The following is a 19026-nucleotide window of genomic DNA, read 5'->3' on the forward strand; positions in this document are numbered from 1 at the left end:
CTCCTATGGGCGTTTGAACGTGTCTCATATTTTGTAATGAATATAATGTAGGCTAAATTACTGTAGGAATATTGTAAAATCTTTTTATTAGCAAATCAGTAAACATACAACATTTAATACGCAAAAACAAATACAGATATACAGTATAAATAATAGTATTCAGCAGTTGAGAGAAGAACAAAATTAAGGGGGTGAACATGAACAAAAGAACCCACATTAATCATAATTTTAATAAAGCTAAAAAAAAACATATTTGGCTTTATGTAAATATTTCAAAATATAGTGTAATTTTTTTTGTTTGATGTCCACATGTCCAAATGATTTAAATTTCCTACTGAGAAGCATAAAAAATTCATTTGATAATAACAGAATATAATATAAGAGCTCTTGTGCAGCTTTAATGTATAATATTTTTATACTTTACAGGGAAAGTCCAGATGTGCTTTAGGTTTTCAGATGAAAGTAGTATACCAGACCAAAAAAAAAATATATATATTGAAAATAATTTACAATTTAACTTTCATTCCTTTTTTCTTCATTGTTACTTTTAATAAGTGAGAGGCTGAAGTTGAATTTGAATACATATTTTTCACTTTAAAAATCTAAAGTACAGAACTGAGGGAATATTAAAAAATAATATTTGCCTATAAGAAATCATTCAACTACTCTACTCTCTGACATAAGAAATCAAAAGTTTACTTATTTTTATTCAGCAGGGTGCCATTTCATATCGCCTTAGTAAGATCAAAAAGATACAATGCTTTGATTAAATATGAATGCTAAACAAATCCTTGTACTTGGAAGTACAAGGCACTTGCATAAGTAGTCACTTAAAAAAAAACCAAGGGATCACAGTTGTTGCACCTTAAATTCTGCAAAAAGAGACGTGTAACGCCATTCATCAGACACTAGAATCAGTCCCCTTCACATCTGAGGCTTTTGATTTCTTTCCCTAAGATCTTCTTCATCCTCTTTTTATCAGTTTTCCTTGGAAGCTCTCCATCTGATTGGCATCGTTTTCAGCTTCTTGCTTTTCATTCAGTTTATCATGGCCCTGAAACAATTTTTTTTTTGATATTTCAAATCTTCTGTGCTCAAAATGCACTTAGCCTGTCTACGATTTTGTGCATTTACATTCTAAATACACTGCTCTGCATTTTCAGCTAAAGTACAAAGTCATAATACTTTTCTACATGTTTCTCACTACTTTTATTTGATTGATAGGAAAGGCCTTCTTAAGCAGTTGGCTGACCTGTGCTCCATTACGCTCACTGTAGGGATCTTCTTCATCTGCTCTCTTCTGTCTGTCATGCACCGAGTCATCAAGAGTCTAATGGATGTTGCAGTGGGGATGATGGGAACAAGTCATTTTTCATGTAGCATTTTGTATCACTTCCTCAGCACACCAGTCCATCAATGCCTGTATTCCCTCACCTCATCCTCTACACCGTCCTCATATTGCTCATCCGGCTGGTCCTCTTGCTGCTCGGGATTGCCTGCCACCTATTGATATAGTGCATCAGTAATCTGTTTATCGTTCCATACCAGTGGGTTTAGTCCTCCTGCTGGAAACTACTAACAACAGCTTTGTCAACAGCTTTTACATTTATTTATTTACTATTTTGTCTAAATAAAAAAATAAAACAATAAAAAATGTATAATTTTAAATGCTACAACAATACAACATTATAATATAAAGTATTCGCTAAAGTTATTAGTGTTTTTTTTAAAGATTTACTTTAAGATGATAAAGGTAATTTCAATCTGTAAAAATATGAATGATATACACCATAATTCAAACATTTGGGGTTGTTAAGTTTCATGTTTTTGAAAGAAGTCTCTTATGCTCACTAAGGCTGCAAAAATACAGTAAAAACTGTAATACTGTGAAATATTATTACAATTTAAAATAACAGCTTTTATTTTTATATATTTTAAAATGTAATTTATTCCTATGATGGCAAAGTTGACTTTTCAGCATCATTACTCAGTGTCACATGATCCTTTAGAAATCATTCTATGTTAATGTCACAGTTAATATTTTTGTAGAAACCGTGATATTTTCAGGATTCTTTGGTCAAAAGGACATGAAAAAAAAACAGCATTTATTTCAAATAGATTTTTTTTTGTGTGACAATGTAAAAGGTCTTACTGTCATCAGTTATATGTCCTTGCTGAATAAATTAATTTCTTAAAAAAAAATAAAAATCATCTCACTAACCCCAAATGTTTGAACAGCAGATAATGTTCAATATTGTCAAATTATGATAAATTAAAAAATCCTTTGGCAAAATAAATCAGACTTGTAGTTGTACAAATGTCAGAGGTCAGTATCACTGCAGACTTTATTCCATGAATAATATGAGAGGAGCTTGTCTGTATCCTTCTTGTTAACTCACCACAAGCTGCTCATCCTCTTCAGGCCTGATCTTATTCGCATTGCTCTTGTTCTCGGTTTCTTCTTCTGCCTCTTCAAATTCGTCTTCGTTCTGGTTGTTGGCCTCATTCACAGAGTTCAGTTTTTTTTCTCCTATGCCCTGCTCAAAGGAGTCATTTTAAGAGAGAATAAGTCATTAATAGAAATCTTAAACTTCAAATGATATCATTTCCTGTGATAAAACTTTAAAGAGATTGTAATTTGCACTTCAAAGTCAAATAATTGAGTTTTTCGAGAAATAATACAGAGAAAGCACAGCCACAGTGTTTACGCCACACTGCCTTGATGTTATTGAATAATTAATTTATGACTCTGCTTGCAATTTGTCATTCAGGCAGTGTGTAAGTGGTCCGAATCAGTTTTTTTCCTCTCTACATGTGACACAGATCTAATTTCTGCACAGCGTAAACAAACATTGATCGTTTCAAATCTGTTTTAGGCCTCTTTCATGTCTGATCATGCAATTCCTACTGCAAAGAGGAAAATTTGCAAATGCAGATCAAAAAAAGACACTGAGACATTATATATAATAAAATACACATTGCATTATCAGACACACCTTTTCGTGCTTTTGCATCTCCTTTACATCTTCTCGTCCAGCCACAACATGGTGTGATTGCACAGCATTCCCTATATTTCAACAGAAATTAAAACTTTACTGTAAAAATGATTTTTCAAAGCTGTAAATAAAACGCAGATTATTGTTTTACAAGAAAATACTATTTTAGTTTAGCGTCTTTTAAATTTCATGTTTAGTTTTTTTGTTGTAATTTGTGAAATTTAACAGCAATTTCTAAGTAAAAAATAGTTTTTTTTTTTTTTCATTTTATCAGCATAATAACATCAGTGTGCAATTTAATTTTTTTTTTTCAAATATCAGCTTGGTAGCACTTTGGATTTTTTTCCTAGAACCCTTAGCGTCATAAAATACAACAGAATCAGAAAAAGCCAATACCTGCCACAAAAATATCCTTCCTTACCAGCAATAACTGTATCCAAAGCCTCAAAGTGTACTTTGGTTCTGTGAAGTGGCTCTGTCTGTGTCTGTTTCTCCAGGCTTTGGCTTAGCTTGTTGCCAGGGTTAATGCCCAGCTCTTCTGGGTTTGATAAGGAATGTTCCAACACTGCCTTTTCCACCTTATCCTCTCCTCCTCTATGCTTTGATGTGCTTCTCTCCTCTTTCTTGCCATTTCCCTCAGCAAAAATATCAATTTGCCGAGGCTGCTTCATTGCCACTTTGGTCGCATTGTTATTTTCAATCTCCAACACACCTTGAGGGGATAACCCTTTTCCATTTTCCTCATATCTGTCCACCTGTAAAGGAGAAACATCCGTATGACCAAAGTGTGGTGTGGCCTGATGATAAGACACTTGCATTAGCCACAGTCACACATTTACATTATTAGGTTCCGTGAGTCATCTCATCCTGAAGTTGACAAACTAGCCCAAATGGCCTTTGAATATATACTTCAACTGCAATATGAAGTGAGAATAATTTCAAAAAAGGATTAAGACTTAATCCATTTGTGACGTGAGAGTGTGAACAGCACACATTCATGTCCACAGTAGGCTAATCCATAGGCTTCCTTACTAATAAAAGCAAAAAGCCAAATATTAAATGAGTTAGTCTTTAACGATATAAGTTACATTTCCTTTTGTACCTGAATGGGCTTATTATGCAGCTCCTCATTTAGGCGCTCTACTGTCTCCAATATAGAGCTGCGGGTGCGTTCAGTTGCAAATTTATCAATTTTAGCCTCTCGGCCTGCACTGGATGCTTTATTGCGATTCTCCTTTAATCGCCTCAGCTCTTCCACCTGGAGCTTTATTCAAACATTGAATTAGGATGGAATTAAAAAATTCTCAAGTGATACATAGATTGGGTAATGAAAGTCAAATAGTATGAGAGCTGACTCTAAGAGAGAAAGATGCTAACTCAGCACAGAGACGGTAAAACATAAATTAAATAAACAGCCAAAGGAGAAAATGTACTGAATTTATAATGTTATATATTCTAACCTTCATAAATAATTGTTATAACATAAATTCCCCAGTTTTATTTGAGAAGAATGTTTTATACAGCATGACACTACTGAAGGGATCATTTCTCCAATGTAAGGTCGGTGAGGAAGAATAAGTAGTTTACATGTTAGAATGTGTCACAGTGGCACATTATGTCCGGTCAGATATAATGTCAGTATTAAAATGTTAATGGCAGGCAAACATGCATCACTCACACAGGGTCAAATGCCAGGGTGACACATCTGTATTTACAGCTTGAGGTGGCCTAAAGCATAGAAAATGATCAACCATAATAAGAGACTTTACCCACTGGGCAAAGTTACATCCAAAAGACATCTTTTTGAAGTCTTCGCACATGTTGAAAAGACGTCCACTGAGGAGCAAATATATTATAGAGCTTTTATGACGTCTTTTTTTGACGTGTTCTGCTCGTCCAATCTAGACGTTCAGTGAACCTCCATACAAGGTTAACTCCATACAAAAACTAGTTCAAATGTGGTCAGTGGACATATTTTTAACATCATTTAAGGTTCATTTAGACATAATTTATACTGTTTCTGGACCAAATAAACACTCTCAGGATCCATTAGATTTAAACTCATGTTTTTTTCAAAGTAATTTCCATTTGTAATGGAAAAGCGACTCACAGACACTGTGTTTGTCCAGAAATCATGATAATAAAAGAATCTGCACTGAAACAGTGTTTAATTAAATAATCAAATAACTGATGATTAAGCATTTGGTAAAATCAACTGCAAATCAAAGACAAAAAATCTCTGAAGATCTCAGCACAGGAGGATCAAACATCTCCACAAACAGCATCACCAGCTTCACTCATTAGACTGACTTTATTTCTGTCAGACATCTATAGCTTTTATTGATAATAAAATTATAATTTTATTGGTATTTGTTTCATTTGAACTCACCATTGTGTTGGACAGTGTTTTCTTTAGCTGGGATCTTAGTCCTCGTGCTTCTTGCGTTCGCTTTTCTTTGGCTGCTGTAATTGTGTCTCTAATGAGTGAAGCTGGTGATGCTGTTTGTGGAGATGTTTAATCCTCCTGTGCTGAGATCTTCAGAGATTTATTGTCTTTGATTTGCAGTTGATTTTACCAAATGCTCAGTCATCAGTTATTTGATCATTTACTTATTTCATAAACGTCAATGCTGTTTCAGTGCAGATTCTTTTATTTTTATGATTTTTGGACAAACAGCGTCTGTGAGTTGCTTTTCCATTACAAATGGAAATTACTTTGAAAAAACATGAGTTTAAATCTAATGCATCCTGAGAGTGTTTATTTGGTCCAGAAACAGTATAAATTATGTCTAAATGAATAAAAATAAATAATAAATGTGAACTAGTTTTTAACCTTGTATGGAGGTTCACTGATCGTCTAGATCGGACGAGCAGTACATGTCAAAAAAAGACTTACATTCTGGCTCCTCAGTGGACGTCTTTTCGACGTCTGCAAAGACATAAAAAGACATCCACTGGACGTAACTTTGCCCAGTGGGTAGACATGCTTAAGATATAAACATTGCTAGGCAGGCGTTTCCAACAAACTTCAAACTCAATTTCACATCTCTCCGCGCATTTCAGCTGTCTTTGTAGGGTGATGGCATGAAATGAGATGAGAACATGATTAGTAGGTTAAAAAGTTTAGGGTCAATAATTTTTTGGAGAGAAAGAACTAATATGGGTGCATTAGGATGCATTAAACTGATCCAAAGAAACAGTGAAACAGTAAAGGCTTTACATTGTTACCAAAATGAATAAATAAATGATTTCTGAATGATCATGTAGCACCGAAGACTGGAGTAATGACTGCTGAAAAATCAGCTTTGGAATAGATTACATTATTAAATATATTAAAACATAATAAATTGTAATATATTTAACAATATTGCTCTTTTTTGCTGTACTTATCTAACAAATGCAGCGTTTGTAAACATAAGAGATTTCTTTCAAAATCATTACAAATCTTACAAACCCCAAACTTTTGAACAGTAGTGTGCATTGTTTTAGTTTAGCTTGACCATACAAACTTAAAATTAATGTTTTCTTACATTAATAGCAAACACTGTATATGAAATTTTAAGAATTAGTATTGGGATACCCAGCAATGAATTGTATTTATTTCCTAATCTGTTTTTGCATCTGTTAAAGGTGTTGCAGTGGCAGAATTTGATTGACTTCAAGCATGATACACACAAACTTAAAGTAGTGGTCATGACTGTGTGTTACCTGTGCGACAACAAGTGCATTTTTATGGTCTTGTAATGTGAGTGAGAGATGATCTTTTGAAGCTTGCAGGTTCTTGTGCTGTTCCTGAAATGGTGAGGAAGAAATGCATAACTGTCATTTCAGTAACATCGAGAAAAGTAAAAGTCCAGGTTTTAGGATTACAAAATGAACAGCAATATTCTCTGTCCTTAACTGAACTACTACATGCAAATTCAAACTTTCTTGAAACACTAATCACGTAATGCATCACAGAATCCTTTGTAGTTTCTCTGACCTGCACATCAAGTAACTGTGTGTAGATGTCCTGATGAGCTTTCCGCAGCTGTCTGTTCTCCTCTCGAAGGTTGTACACGTTCTCTACAAGGAGGAAATCTGGTGATGAAAGATTCTAGCAAATGTATGTGGTCAGGCGCATTTTATATGGCTGGAAATGGATTTGGTCTGAGCCTTAAATCTGATTACTCTAAATACATACAAGAGTAGCACACAGATTCACCTTTCAGTCTGGAAATTTCAACCACCTTCTCCCTCTGCAGGCTGTCTAGTTCCAACCTGTGCTCATCCAGAACACGTTCATGATGCTGCCCTTGATTCTGGTGCTTCTCTTGAAGTTCATAGTATTGCATCTTCAAGTCATCATGCTGGGACTGATTTAGTCATATGCAAAAGGTGTCCGAATTATTATATTTAACATCAACCGCAATTAAAATACCATAACTAGTTTTTGGACTTTTGAAAAACTTCTATTATTCCATCTCACCTTCAGTATTTGATGCTCTGTCTGCAGAGCATTGAGTCGATAGGTTGATTCTTGCTGTTAGGTCAAACAAAACTGTAAGTCCACAACAGCTGACAGCAGCTCTATCATGTTTACACATCATTAGTAATCAAAACACCATACGTTTTAAATTACCTTTTCTTTGTTGAGGGCCTTCTGTGATTCCCGCTTAAACACAAGCAAATCTATGATGTATTGACAATCAATAGAGGCTTTTAAAAACAAACGTGAAGCAGACTGCATTCAGCACAACCTGGACTCATTATCATTCATTATCTATCATCATTATCAAATCGCATCCAGATTAAGTGGGCTGTGTATATCAGGAAATCAATTATTGTGCAAATGAACAGGACATTACCCTCTTCAGCCTTCTTATGCTCAAGTCTTTCTTTCTGGAGGGATTTCTCTAGTTTAGAATGATGCTCATACACCACTGAAAAGAGAAGGAAAAACATTATTTCTATTGTGTTTTTTTTAGAATGGAAATATATTAAATTTCCATATATGAACTATACTGACATATGACATAAAAATATATGAAACCTCTCAGAAATCTGAATAATGTGGTATATAATTTGATATAACAATAATTTAATTTAGCTAATTATACAAGCATATAAAAAAATTATTTATATATATATATATATATATATATATATATACATACATACGTTAACTATACATATACTATAATTTTCCTTTCTTTTTTTTAATGATATTATTTTCAGGATATTTAAATTAAATTTATCCCCAAATCATTACTGTAATGCAAATCTCATTACCATTGGAATAACATAACTATTAAATAAAAAAATATTAATATATAAATTGTTTTATTTGATAATAGTAGCATTTATTGTACTGCCTTTAATGAATTAAAGCTAATTAATTTTTTATAAAAAAAAAAATCTTTGTAAATCACTGTTTTTTCCCCTGCAATATGGTAAATGACTGTAATACAGTAATGAGAATCATTACTGAAAAAATAGAAAGAGAATACCAGACACTTTACAGTGATTAGAATATAGGGGTAAAATTAACTTAATTGCCCTGAAAATGGTTTCACAATATAAAAAGCCAGTTGTATATATTCAACTTCTTTTATGCAAGATATGTTTTCTTTTTGGTCAGAAAAGTGATCTGGATTTTATGAGATTCACCTTGATATAATGAACACTATAATCTGGCACAGAAAGGTGAAAATCCTCAGTGTGGTGTTACCCAATGTTTGTCAAAGGACCCCATTCAAAAGCTTAGAGGCAGAAAGCATTGCCATCAAGTGAAAGCAAGTATTCTCAAGGAATGTTGTTCACAAGAAAATCTTGATGATGTTCTGATGCGTGTCAATTATTATGCACCAACTATTAGGCTTGGATAAGAGGAATTACGAAAACATTTTCAATAGAAATCTCCGGAGGCATGCATCAGATATCTCAAAACAATCAGATAAACCCTAATCTAATACAAAGTGCCTTCACTGTAGGACTTTTTCATTAATTTTCTACCTTGCAGCTGCGCAGAAAGTGACTCTTGATGCTGCTGGTACTTCAAAGCCGTCGCCTCAGTCTTTTTCAGCTCTTTGTGCATCTCATATGAGATCATGAAGGCGCACAACGTCCCGCAGACGAAGATGAGAAGTAGGAAAGACTGAAATATTTTTCTCTGTCGTCTCGAACAAATTCCTTTCCCCATCCTTTCCTCCTCTTCGTGAGTAGACAGTAAAGACTATGTGCCATCCGATTCTTCTTCAGTAACGTAAATGTTTAGGAAAGCCACAATGATCCGTCTGTTTATTTTTTTCTTCTTCTCGCGATGCTGTCCCTTTAATGAACGCACCAGTTGATTTCTCCTAGACTTCTCAAGTTAGCCCTAATTATAGGCTACTCATCCCTTACGGAAAAAGTAAGTCCGACTAATGGCTATGAATTGGCTTTTTCAAAACTTTCATACGTGTCATTCTCAAAGGACTATCATTATAGTGAGTTTGTTCAAACCAACTCCTCCCTTTTGAGTACAGTGCCACCCAGAGGCCTGTGCGCTGACTTACATTTACTTCAGTTACTGTACTTCATAAAGATGAATGCACATCAGAAATCCATCCAAAAGATGACATATTCGTATAAAAGAGCGTTTTCTCTCCTAGGAGCACAAATATTTATTATATATTTTCTGAAAGTCATTAGGCTACAACTTTTCATTTCAGATAGGCCTAATGTATTGTGTTTATTAGCGTTTTGTGGTGAAGAAATATGGTGAAGTTTTAAACATTGCTGAAGTGAAATATAAATGTATGGGCTAATTTATAAAATAAAACTATTGAATTGCTACGGCTAACTCATAACAGTATATTATGTAGGTATACAACTGAATAATATTTCCACACTTTTTGCACAGTTTGACAAAATTACAACATGAAATTACAAACAATAAAAATTGTATTAGTGTTTTATTCTCATTTCTGGCTACTGCAAATTAAAGCTTGTGAAATTCAGATGAAAGGTTGCATGGATAGTATAAACTGACAGAAGGCAATCTATTGAGACCTTCTAGTTCTGTCATTTAACTTTCATGAACATGATTGCAAATCATAAACCATAAACCAGATGTTTGTAGTGTAAATACTTTCATTTTTATGCAGAGGAAGTTTCCAACATGACTAGAATGACTCTAGTAAATGGAACTTTTCTTGCAGTGATGATGATGTCACAGTGGTGGTCTTCATTCTACAAAGCACTTTAAATTGAGCACAATCATTGCTCTGCTCAGATCATTCATATTTCTTTGTGATATGTTTCTGAGTTGTGCAGCTGTGAAATTTTGATGGTATCGTGAGAGAAGAATTCAGGAGCAGAAGAGCTTTAGAAAGCTGATCCGCCATCATGCCAGGTGTTCTTTGGGAAAGCTATCGACTAATGCAAAAATGGTTGAAACTTGTTTCTTTGGCAGCAAAGGTTCCAGACCTGACAAAACCTCTGCTCAGACTGCTGCTGTTATCTGGGATGAGCATGTGGGCTGGAATACAAGGGTTGATGGCTGGAAGGAGACCATTGAATGTGCTGGAAAGCTGAAGAGCCAGATGTCAGATGTCAGATGGGATGGATCCACTGCCTAAGACCTCTTAATGAACACTGGGGTGAGTCAAATGACGTACTGTACATGCTGTTCACTCCTATAAGCTGGTAAGCAAGCCAAAGGGAAGAAAGAAGAATGTGAAGTAGGCATATGACCCCTTGTTCTTGGGTGAACGGCAGGCAAAGAAGGATCCTGAAGATTTCCTTTGTCACCTTGCTACCTTTGTCTTAACATTTTAAAGTGACAATAAGGTAGGTAATGCTAGTCAACACAGGTTGCAATATTCTAGCATGTATGTTTTGTCATATGTCTTTTCAAAGTTTTATCACAACACTTTCAACACTTCTTTCATCAAAATAATCCTGCTGTGCCTTAAGTATTTGACCTGTGTTTTGATAGACTTTCTTATATATAAAAAAAAATAAAAATTGCAAAGAAATAAATGTTGAGTAGATCATAAAAGTTTCCAAGACAGTTTTAATGTGTCATATAACAAATTTAATTAATTAAAAATAAAAAACTGTTAGTTTTAATAAAAGTTAGAGGGGCATAAAAGTGTAGAAAACACCCCAAAACTTCGTTAATGGCTTTTCAATGACAGCATAGACTGCCAATCAGTGTTGGGTAAGTTACTCTAAAAGAGTAATTAATTACTAGTTACTAACTACATCTTTGACAGTGTTATTAGATGACTACAAATTACTCTCTCCAAAAAGTATTTCAGTTAATTACTTATTACTAATTACTTTATAAATCCTATATCAACCTGGACAAGTTAATGATACAAGGACAGACATGAAATGGTTCATTTAATTATTTCAGATAAATAATATATAACTACATAAATTATTCTGGTCTGGTCACACTATATAGATTAGGATCCAATTCTCACTATTAACTAAATATTAACTAAAGACTTTTGCCTCAATATACTCCTACTTAGTGCTTATTAATACTTAGTAAACTAGTTGTTAAGTTTAAGAATTGGGTAAGGATTTAGAATAAGGTCCTGCAGAATAACACATTAAAATGTGCGTTTTAAGTAATAATAAACAGCCAATATCCCAGTAATATTCATGCTAATAACCAACTAGTTAATAGTGAGAATTGGACACTAAAGTGTTACCAATATTCTTATTAACTCACCAAATTATTTAAAGTGAGAGGGGTACATAAAATGCATGCATTTTAAGGTTAGACTTTACATTTTGATATTAAATCCATTGTATTGTATGTGTATTGTATAAATGTTCTAGTCTATATACAGTATTAAGTTCAATTACATAAAAAGTATCTGTAATTAAATTACAGAAAAAAATAAGAGTAATCCCTTACTTTACTTTTTCTTGGGAAAAGTAATTAAATTACAGTAACTAATTACTGTGTTTTGCTACAAATTCACATATACGGTAACCTCTTTGTTTTTGAGCTTATGGATTTTCAAATAATTCTGAGCTCTGTAAATGTAATTACTTGAACAATGTTGTTTACTAATACATGTCATAATCAAAAAAAAAAATGTCATGTTACAAAACTATCGCAATATTTTTATGATACAATTATTATTGCAATACAGAAATAGCAAGTGATATACATAAACTTTTACAGTCATTGATATTGTTGTGTTAGGCCTTCATAATAAATAATATGGTTAAATATAGCCTATTTTTAGGTTGACAAGACAAAGTTAGGTCATTTAACATGGAGGGCTATTCTGACTATATGTTTCACAAACCACTGGAAAATACTGCTCATTGTAACAATCATTACATGCACACATGTGGGTGTCATTTCAGAGTTACTGTCACTATGGTTAAAGCACACGCCTTGTTTGGGTTCATTTTATATTATTTGTGGTCAGACTGGACCAACTGAAAATAGTCTTGCTAGAGAAACACCTATTCAGGAATACGCCAGACAAACATTGTAAATGACCAAACTATAGAAAAGGGAAAATCTGTTTTGAATCATTGATGACCAATGTAAACAGTCATGTCCAGCATGGTGATGTAATTAAATCCACACTTGCCCCACCTTAAGTCATTAAAATGTTAATTTGGAACAACAGAGAAACATATCTTCGATTTGTAGCCCATCAATTGTCCTCACTGAGCCACACTGCTTTTTACTCATTTAACTAATTTATTTACATGGTAATGCAATTCTCTACTAAAAGCTAAAATTAAAAAAGAATACACAATATTAAACAATTTTAATTGGCTTTGTGTACAGTGTTTTAAGGTTAAAGAGATAATCATCCAAAAATGACATTTGTGACATCATTTACTCATCTTCATGTCGTTCCAAAAATGCTTGATTTCATTTCTTGTGTGGAACACAAAAGAAGATATTTTGGAGAATATTTCAGCTGTTTTTAACTATACAATAAAATCCCATTGGATTTCATTGTATGGACAAACACACTGAAAAAATTTATCAAAATATATTTTGCGTTCCACAGGCGGAAAAATCATATATGACATAAGGGTGAGTAAATGATGACAGAAATTTCATTTTTGTGTAGATTATCCCTTTAAAGGAATAGTTCACCCAAAAATTAAACACTATCAGGCCATTCAAGATGTTTTTGACTTTCCTTCTTCAAAAGAACAGTACAGAAGATTTTTAGCTGAAACTGTGGTCCTTGGTGATTCATAAAATATAGGTCAATGGGTACTGTCCCTTTAAGAGTAAAAAAAGGTGGTTACAGAAAAACTAAATTAATTCTTCAAATTGTGTATTCTGATGATACGTTGAAGTCTTATAAAGTCAAACGATTGCTCTGAACCTGAATGGATGAATAATAATGCTGTAAATAATGTTCAGTTTCTGAACATTCAATTCAGTTTCACACAGACCAATCGTTTCACTTCATAAGACCTCAATATAGCATCAGGAGCCATGGCATTCATTTTGTGTTTTTGTATCTTCTTTTTTTCTCTCAAAGTACAATACTCTTGACTTGCATTTAATGAACCACCAGGGATCATGGGTTCAACTAAAAATCTTCTTTACTGTTCTACTGAAGAAAGACAGTCCCATACATCTTGGATGGCCTGAGGTGAGTAAACACAGCAAATTTTATGTTTTGGGAGAAATACTCCTTTAAGCAGTGCTTTTTATTTGGAATGAAAATACAAAATCATTAATGATATACAATGTAATATTACTTAATGTACAAGATTGTATTGCGATGTATATTGGTGCAGGCTCAGTTGATATATTGAGCACCACCATGTGGAATGATCTCTGAAACACCCCATCCAATCACATTCCCACGGCTATCACAAGAGCCGTCTTGATTGGCGTACTCTTTAATCCTCCCTTCGTCCAGCACGTGGTCCCACATGTTCACCCCTGTCATTTTTCCAGTGAACGCAACCGATGAGTCCAGATCTCTGTAGATACCAGAGCGGCTGCGCTCTTGCCCGAGCAGAATGAACCCATTACCGGGCAATACGTGCCCTTCGGCTACTCCAGGCACTCTGGCAACATTCTCTCCATTCACCCACAAAGCTGCCAGCCCCTGCTCTGAGCTCCAAGCTGCACAGAAGTGTCCCCACTGCCCATCTGTTACTACGCTGTGAGCTTCCACTAGATGAGTCTCACCGCCCACCGTGAGGAGCAACGAGTGTCTTGCCAAAAGAAGCTGGAGCTCTTGAGGGTTTTTCTTGGTTCCGTAAGAGAAAAGCACTGTTTTATTCAGAGACTGAGTCACTTTTGCCCACAGACAGATGGTGAATGATTGTAGAGACATGGACATGGAGGGTATTACCTCTGCGAAGATGTGCTTGGAGCGCATTGGGAATAATAAAGCCATTTCACAGCCTTAAAAAAAAAGAGTGAGCAAGAAATTAAAGCTTCATTATTGTACTAAATCATTTTGCACATACTGACAAAGTGCAGTGTTTGCAAAGCATTTATTTATCACTTCTCAAGGCCACGGCTATTTTTTATTCAAAGTTCAAAGTTTGGAATCATTGTTTTTGAAAGAAGTCTCTTATGCTAACCAAGGCTGCATTTATTTGATCAAAAATACAGTAAAAACAGTAATATTGTGAAATATTATTACATTTAAAAAAATTTGTTTTCTATTTTAATATATTTTAAAATATAATTTATTAATTTGATGGCAAAGATGAATTTTCAGCAGCCATTATTTCAGACTTCAGTTGTGCTCAGTTATTTAGTAAAGGTTACTATTTTACCAAGGTTGAAAACCGTTTTTGCTACTTAATATTTTTGTGGAAGCTTTTTTTCAAGATTCTTTGATTAATAAAAAGTAAAAAAAAAACAGCATTTATTTGAAATAGAAATCTTTTGTAAGATTTTAAATGTCTCTTCTATTCATTAATTTAAAATATATTATAATTTACACTACCCTCCAAAAGTTTGGAAACGCCCTAGAAAAGTGGGGGTTTTAATTTGTGATAATTTTGCACTAAGGGACAACACAAACTACAAAAACATATTTTATTACATAAACAGTTTATACATAGAAAAAAAACTAAAATTTTCGATTAATCAAAATATCCAGCATTAGCATCTATTACAGCTCTGCATAATCTGGGCATCCGAGCTGTCAGTTTATTCAAACCTTGACTTTGAATTGGCAATCAATTGTTGAAGCTACCGTATTAAGTGTGCTGACCCAAATATCTTTTAAAAACCTGTTCCAAGTTTAAACCAGTAACCAGGCATCACAGCTGGCAAAGGCGCATATCTGACTTTTACATGTATATATTGCCATTATTATGTTTTATTGCTGGTCTTCAATGATAATGTCAAGTTACTTTAATGTATTTGCACCAAAAAATTATAAGGATTTATGCTGATATCATCCAAAACCACAATTTGCCTGGGGTGTTTCCAAACTTCTGGAGGTCTTTACTGTTTTTACTGTGTTTTTGATTAATTAAATTCAGCCTTGTTGAGGATAAGATAAATAGACAGTGTTTGTCTGTCCTGTCAGTTCCGTATGCCCTAAACCAAACTGCCCTTTGCAAATTAATAAAGTGTATTAAATTCAAATTAAATTAAATAAAAAAACAGTGAAATCATAGATTTAGTCTTCCTTGAAACATGTACCTGAAGGCAGAAATCGGTGTGCTGTTGCTCGTTGGAAAAGGGCCAGCTGGGCATGTACCCTTTGGAGATCCACAACGGTGGCCATTAGCGCTCTCTCTAGCTTCCCGCCATCTGCATTGCTTGCTTCTTGTTCCTTTGGATAAGTGGAGAAAGACTTCATGGCCACTTGCCCCAGACCTGCTCCCAGCATTGAGCTGCTCTCCAGTTTGCTGAGACGGGTGGCCTGGTTCCTGCTGAACTGAATGAGCTGCTGCAGCGTCTCGTTGTTTTGGGCTTGATATGTATCTGCATCCTCTCTGAGCTGCTCCATGGCTTGGTTCAGATTGCGGTTCATCTGTTCACTTATACATTTACAGGTGTTTTCTGAGGCCTGGACACACGCTTTGTTGTTGTTAAGTTTATGGAGCTCCTTCTGTACGGAGTCCATCTCTGCCTTAACCATGTCTTCATTCTGCTGCAAGAGCATGTCTTGCTTCATTTGAGAGTCCTCCAGCATGATGAAAAGTTTGTCCCAGCGTGAGAGGTCTTGAGGCAGACAGGGAATTTGTGTAGCTCCTGCTGTGAACAAAGAGTATCCTTTACTTCTCTGTGTTGGTGCAACATAACCAATTTTTAAAAGGTAATACCATCATATAATATGAATATGTAATGAATAACATTATTGTGGTTTGTTGTCATCCTTTGTTCTTCCCAGGGCTGCCGCTAAAGGTTTTGTAAGGATTACTAACTGCTGCTTGCTAAACTCTCAGAAACAAGTTTTCTGAAAATGAATAACCTTTATGATGCTCATAAGCATCCTCTGGTTAATATGTTCAAGCTCCAGGCTTGGCTTTGCAGGAGAGCGTCAGTGGAAAGGTATGTGAATGTCAAATGTCATGAAACCTGCCAACACTTTTGTATTTTTGAAAGCCATGGGTCGTGACTCATGACATTATGCTTTCATAGCACTGTGCATTAAAAATACAGATATTTAAATATATTTGGGTTGTTGACATCAAATATTTTTAGAAAGTTGTCTTATGCAGTTATAGCACTTAATATATGTTTCATTTTATGACTTTTAACCTGAACTTTTTACAAAAAATCAACTACCAATTTATTCAATAGTACTGTATTTAAAATAATCTGTCATGCAGTCGAGATTATTTTAAAAATTAAAATTAAAAGCAAAATGTCCGTACAGCTACATGTATAAATAAAATTGAAGAGACATCTGGAACTGAAAAACACTTACTTTGCAGGCGTTCACCATTGGAGATTTCATTATAGTAGGAATCAGAGTAATCCTCTCCATATTCATAACCAAACACATTCCCACTCCAAAAGCAGGGCAGGCAGAGGGCCAGCACGGCCCCAGGCGCATACATTCTGATGTTAATGCTGGTGTGTATGTTAGTCTGCTCCTGCACGTAATCAGATTATTTTGAAGTAAATCAGATGTTCCACAGCTACTAAGATGCCTTGTGGTTGTTCCTGTGTTGTTATACAGCCGCCGTCCCTCATGTGCATGGAAGCCCACTGAGCGTACATGAGGCTGTACAAGCTCTTTTAAACACAGCACTCAGAGCAGGGCTGTCACAGTGTGAGTAATACTTTGTTGGAGGTGGGCAGCATATGTGATGTGATACTCAAATGGTACAGCCTCTACCGCTGGTTGGACAAGAAATTGTCATGGGGGTGTGGAAAGGAAAAGTAGGAAAGGTATTAGATCTCCCCAAAGGAAAATTCTGCCTCAGGTCAAGGTGGAAGCATAAAGAGTGAGATTTGGGCAAAAAGATGTTTGATCTTATGGCAGTAGCTATAATGTCTTCAGAGGGAGCTTTCCTTTGCATGTTGTCCAGGAGTTAACCTCTCCATTTATATCTTTCTTATTGCCGTTCAGCACTTGAATATGTCAGTTCCTCTTTTACGTCTAATTTTTAAAAGGATAGATAACCCAAAAATGAAAATGTGGTCATTGATTACTCACCACCGTGTAGTTCCAAGCCTGAACACAAAATAGGATATTTTGAAGAATGTTTCAACACTCCATACACTGAATGTCAGTGAGGTCCATGAGATATTTTTGTGCTCCACAGAAGAAAGAAAGTTGTATAGGTTTGGTATGACATGAGGTAAGTAAATCATGACAGAATGTTTTTTTTGGGTCAATCCATTTAATAATCTGAGGTTTCAGCTCTCTGAATATTAACAGGTCACATATTAACTGTGGGTGCATTGGAGCATCTACTCTGATTGAACTCATTCACCGTATTGTAGAGAGGGCGAAGAGAACTTGGGAATTGAGTTACGCAACACAATATTGAATTAATTGTGTCAACAACTATATTAATAAATTACCAGCAGATCTTTATAGAGGCTCAAGATAAACAATGAGTGATTGAGTATGTCATGGCTATTTAGACCCTTAGGCCAAACTCTTAACAACACAAACAAGTTAATAAATACAATACAAAACAATGAAGTAATATCGTCTGGTTACCAGCTTTCATACTATTGAAGGAAACATGTGTGAGTTCACTACATTTTGAAAGAAAACTGAAAAAGTCACCTTTCATGCAATATTGTGTCTTGAACACCTGAAACATATTTTTTTGTGAAAGGTCTTTTTCCAGCAGAAATATTTTACCGATGTATTTACTGTGGGGGCAGTCGTGGCCTAATGGATAGTATGGACTTGTAACCCGAAAGTTGTGGGTTCGAGTCTTGGGTCCGGCAGGGATTGTAGGTGGGGGAGTGAATAACCAACACTCTCTCCACCCTCAATACCACGACTGAGGTGAGACCCTTGAGCAAGGCACCAAACCCCCAGCTGCTCCCCGGGCGCTGCAGCAATGCCTGCCCACTGCTCCGGGTGTATGTTCACTACAGTGTGTACACTTGGATGGGTTAAATGCAGAGCACAAATTCCGAATATGGGTCACCATTCTTGGCCACACACCCCTTCCCCCTACTACGTTTCTGGACCTGGGAACATTTCAGTTGTGTTGCTTTCCATGGAGTGTCAGATAGCTCTCCGATTTCATCAAAAACATCTTAATTTGTGTTAAAGGTCTTACGGGTTTGGAACGACATGAGGGTGAGTAATTAATGACAGAATTTTCATTTTGGGGTGAACTAACCCTTTAATGCTCCACCCATTGCTTATGAGCGGAGAGAAACTTTTAGAAGCACAGCCAAATGATTTATTGAGGTGAGGACAAACATCTGTTAAATACTCCTTGTCTGAGGCGTGTCTTCAGTTTCCAATATACTGACTGTTATGAGAGGGACAGAAATAGCATTGTTTAACTGTAGACTGATTTAGTGTGTGTCAGCTTTTGTGCTGTGCACATGTGTGAGTGTTTAATCAGTATCACCTTTTACAGTTTGTTCTTAGTC

General features: G+C 35.1%; 2 protein-coding genes across 5 annotated transcripts; both read right to left on the bottom strand.

Moving 5' to 3' along the window:
• Positions 1-60: 60 nt before the first annotated feature.
• Positions 61-9500, bottom strand: LOC306845989 (uncharacterized protein). 4 transcript variants are annotated; one of them, XM_079379024.1, is made up of 14 exons: positions 8991-9465; positions 7844-7918; positions 7618-7667; positions 7465-7518; positions 7201-7351; positions 6979-7061; positions 6705-6788; positions 4099-4260; positions 3418-3751; positions 2997-3067; positions 2400-2537; positions 1435-1503; positions 1253-1330; positions 61-1054 (listed from the first exon to the last, which is right to left on the bottom strand). In XM_079379024.1, the coding sequence occupies exons 1-14, from the start codon at positions 9175-9177 to the stop codon at positions 965-967; spliced, it is 1626 nt and encodes a 541-aa protein (XP_079235150.1). In that variant the 5' UTR covers positions 9178-9465; the 3' UTR covers positions 61-964. The 4 variants fall into 4 exon arrangements, with proteins under 4 accessions (XP_079235150.1, XP_079235152.1, XP_079235151.1 ...); XM_079379026.1 differs by lacking the exon at positions 4099-4260 and having other exon boundaries at positions 8991-9500; XM_079379025.1 differs by lacking the exon at positions 1253-1330 and having other exon boundaries at positions 8991-9454.
• A 4268-nt stretch (positions 9501-13768) lies between these two features.
• LOC306845571 (pentraxin-related protein PTX3-like) lies at positions 13769-17012 on the bottom strand (the record flags this gene model as incomplete). Its single annotated transcript, XM_079378444.1, has 3 exons — positions 13769-14385; positions 15646-16203; positions 16880-17012. 3 exons carry the CDS (start codon positions 17010-17012, stop codon positions 13769-13771), a joined length of 1308 nt encoding a protein of 435 aa, XP_079234570.1.
• Positions 17013-19026: the final 2014 nt, after the last annotated feature.

The sequence above is a fragment of the Barbus barbus genome (genome assembly GCF_936440315.1).
Source record: "Barbus barbus genome assembly, chromosome: 26".
Classification (NCBI taxonomy): domain Eukaryota; kingdom Metazoa; phylum Chordata; class Actinopteri; order Cypriniformes; family Cyprinidae; genus Barbus; species Barbus barbus.

What these genes read in the sequence shown, in the direction of transcription:
- LOC306845989 (XM_079379024.1), bottom strand. Translation starts at nt 9,177, where the DNA reads ATGGGGAAAGGAATTTGTTCGAGACGACAGAGAAAAATATTTCAGTCT. An exon ending in ACTTTCTGCGCAGCTGCAAG is followed by an intron (nt 7,919 to 8,990) that starts GTAGAAAATTAA and finishes TTCTCTTTTCAG; the next exon opens with TGGTGTATGAGCATCATTCT. An exon ending in AGGACGGTGTAGAGGATGAG is followed by an intron (nt 1,331 to 1,434) that starts GTGAGGGAATAC and finishes AACATCCATTAG; the next exon opens with ACTCTTGATGACTCGGTGCA.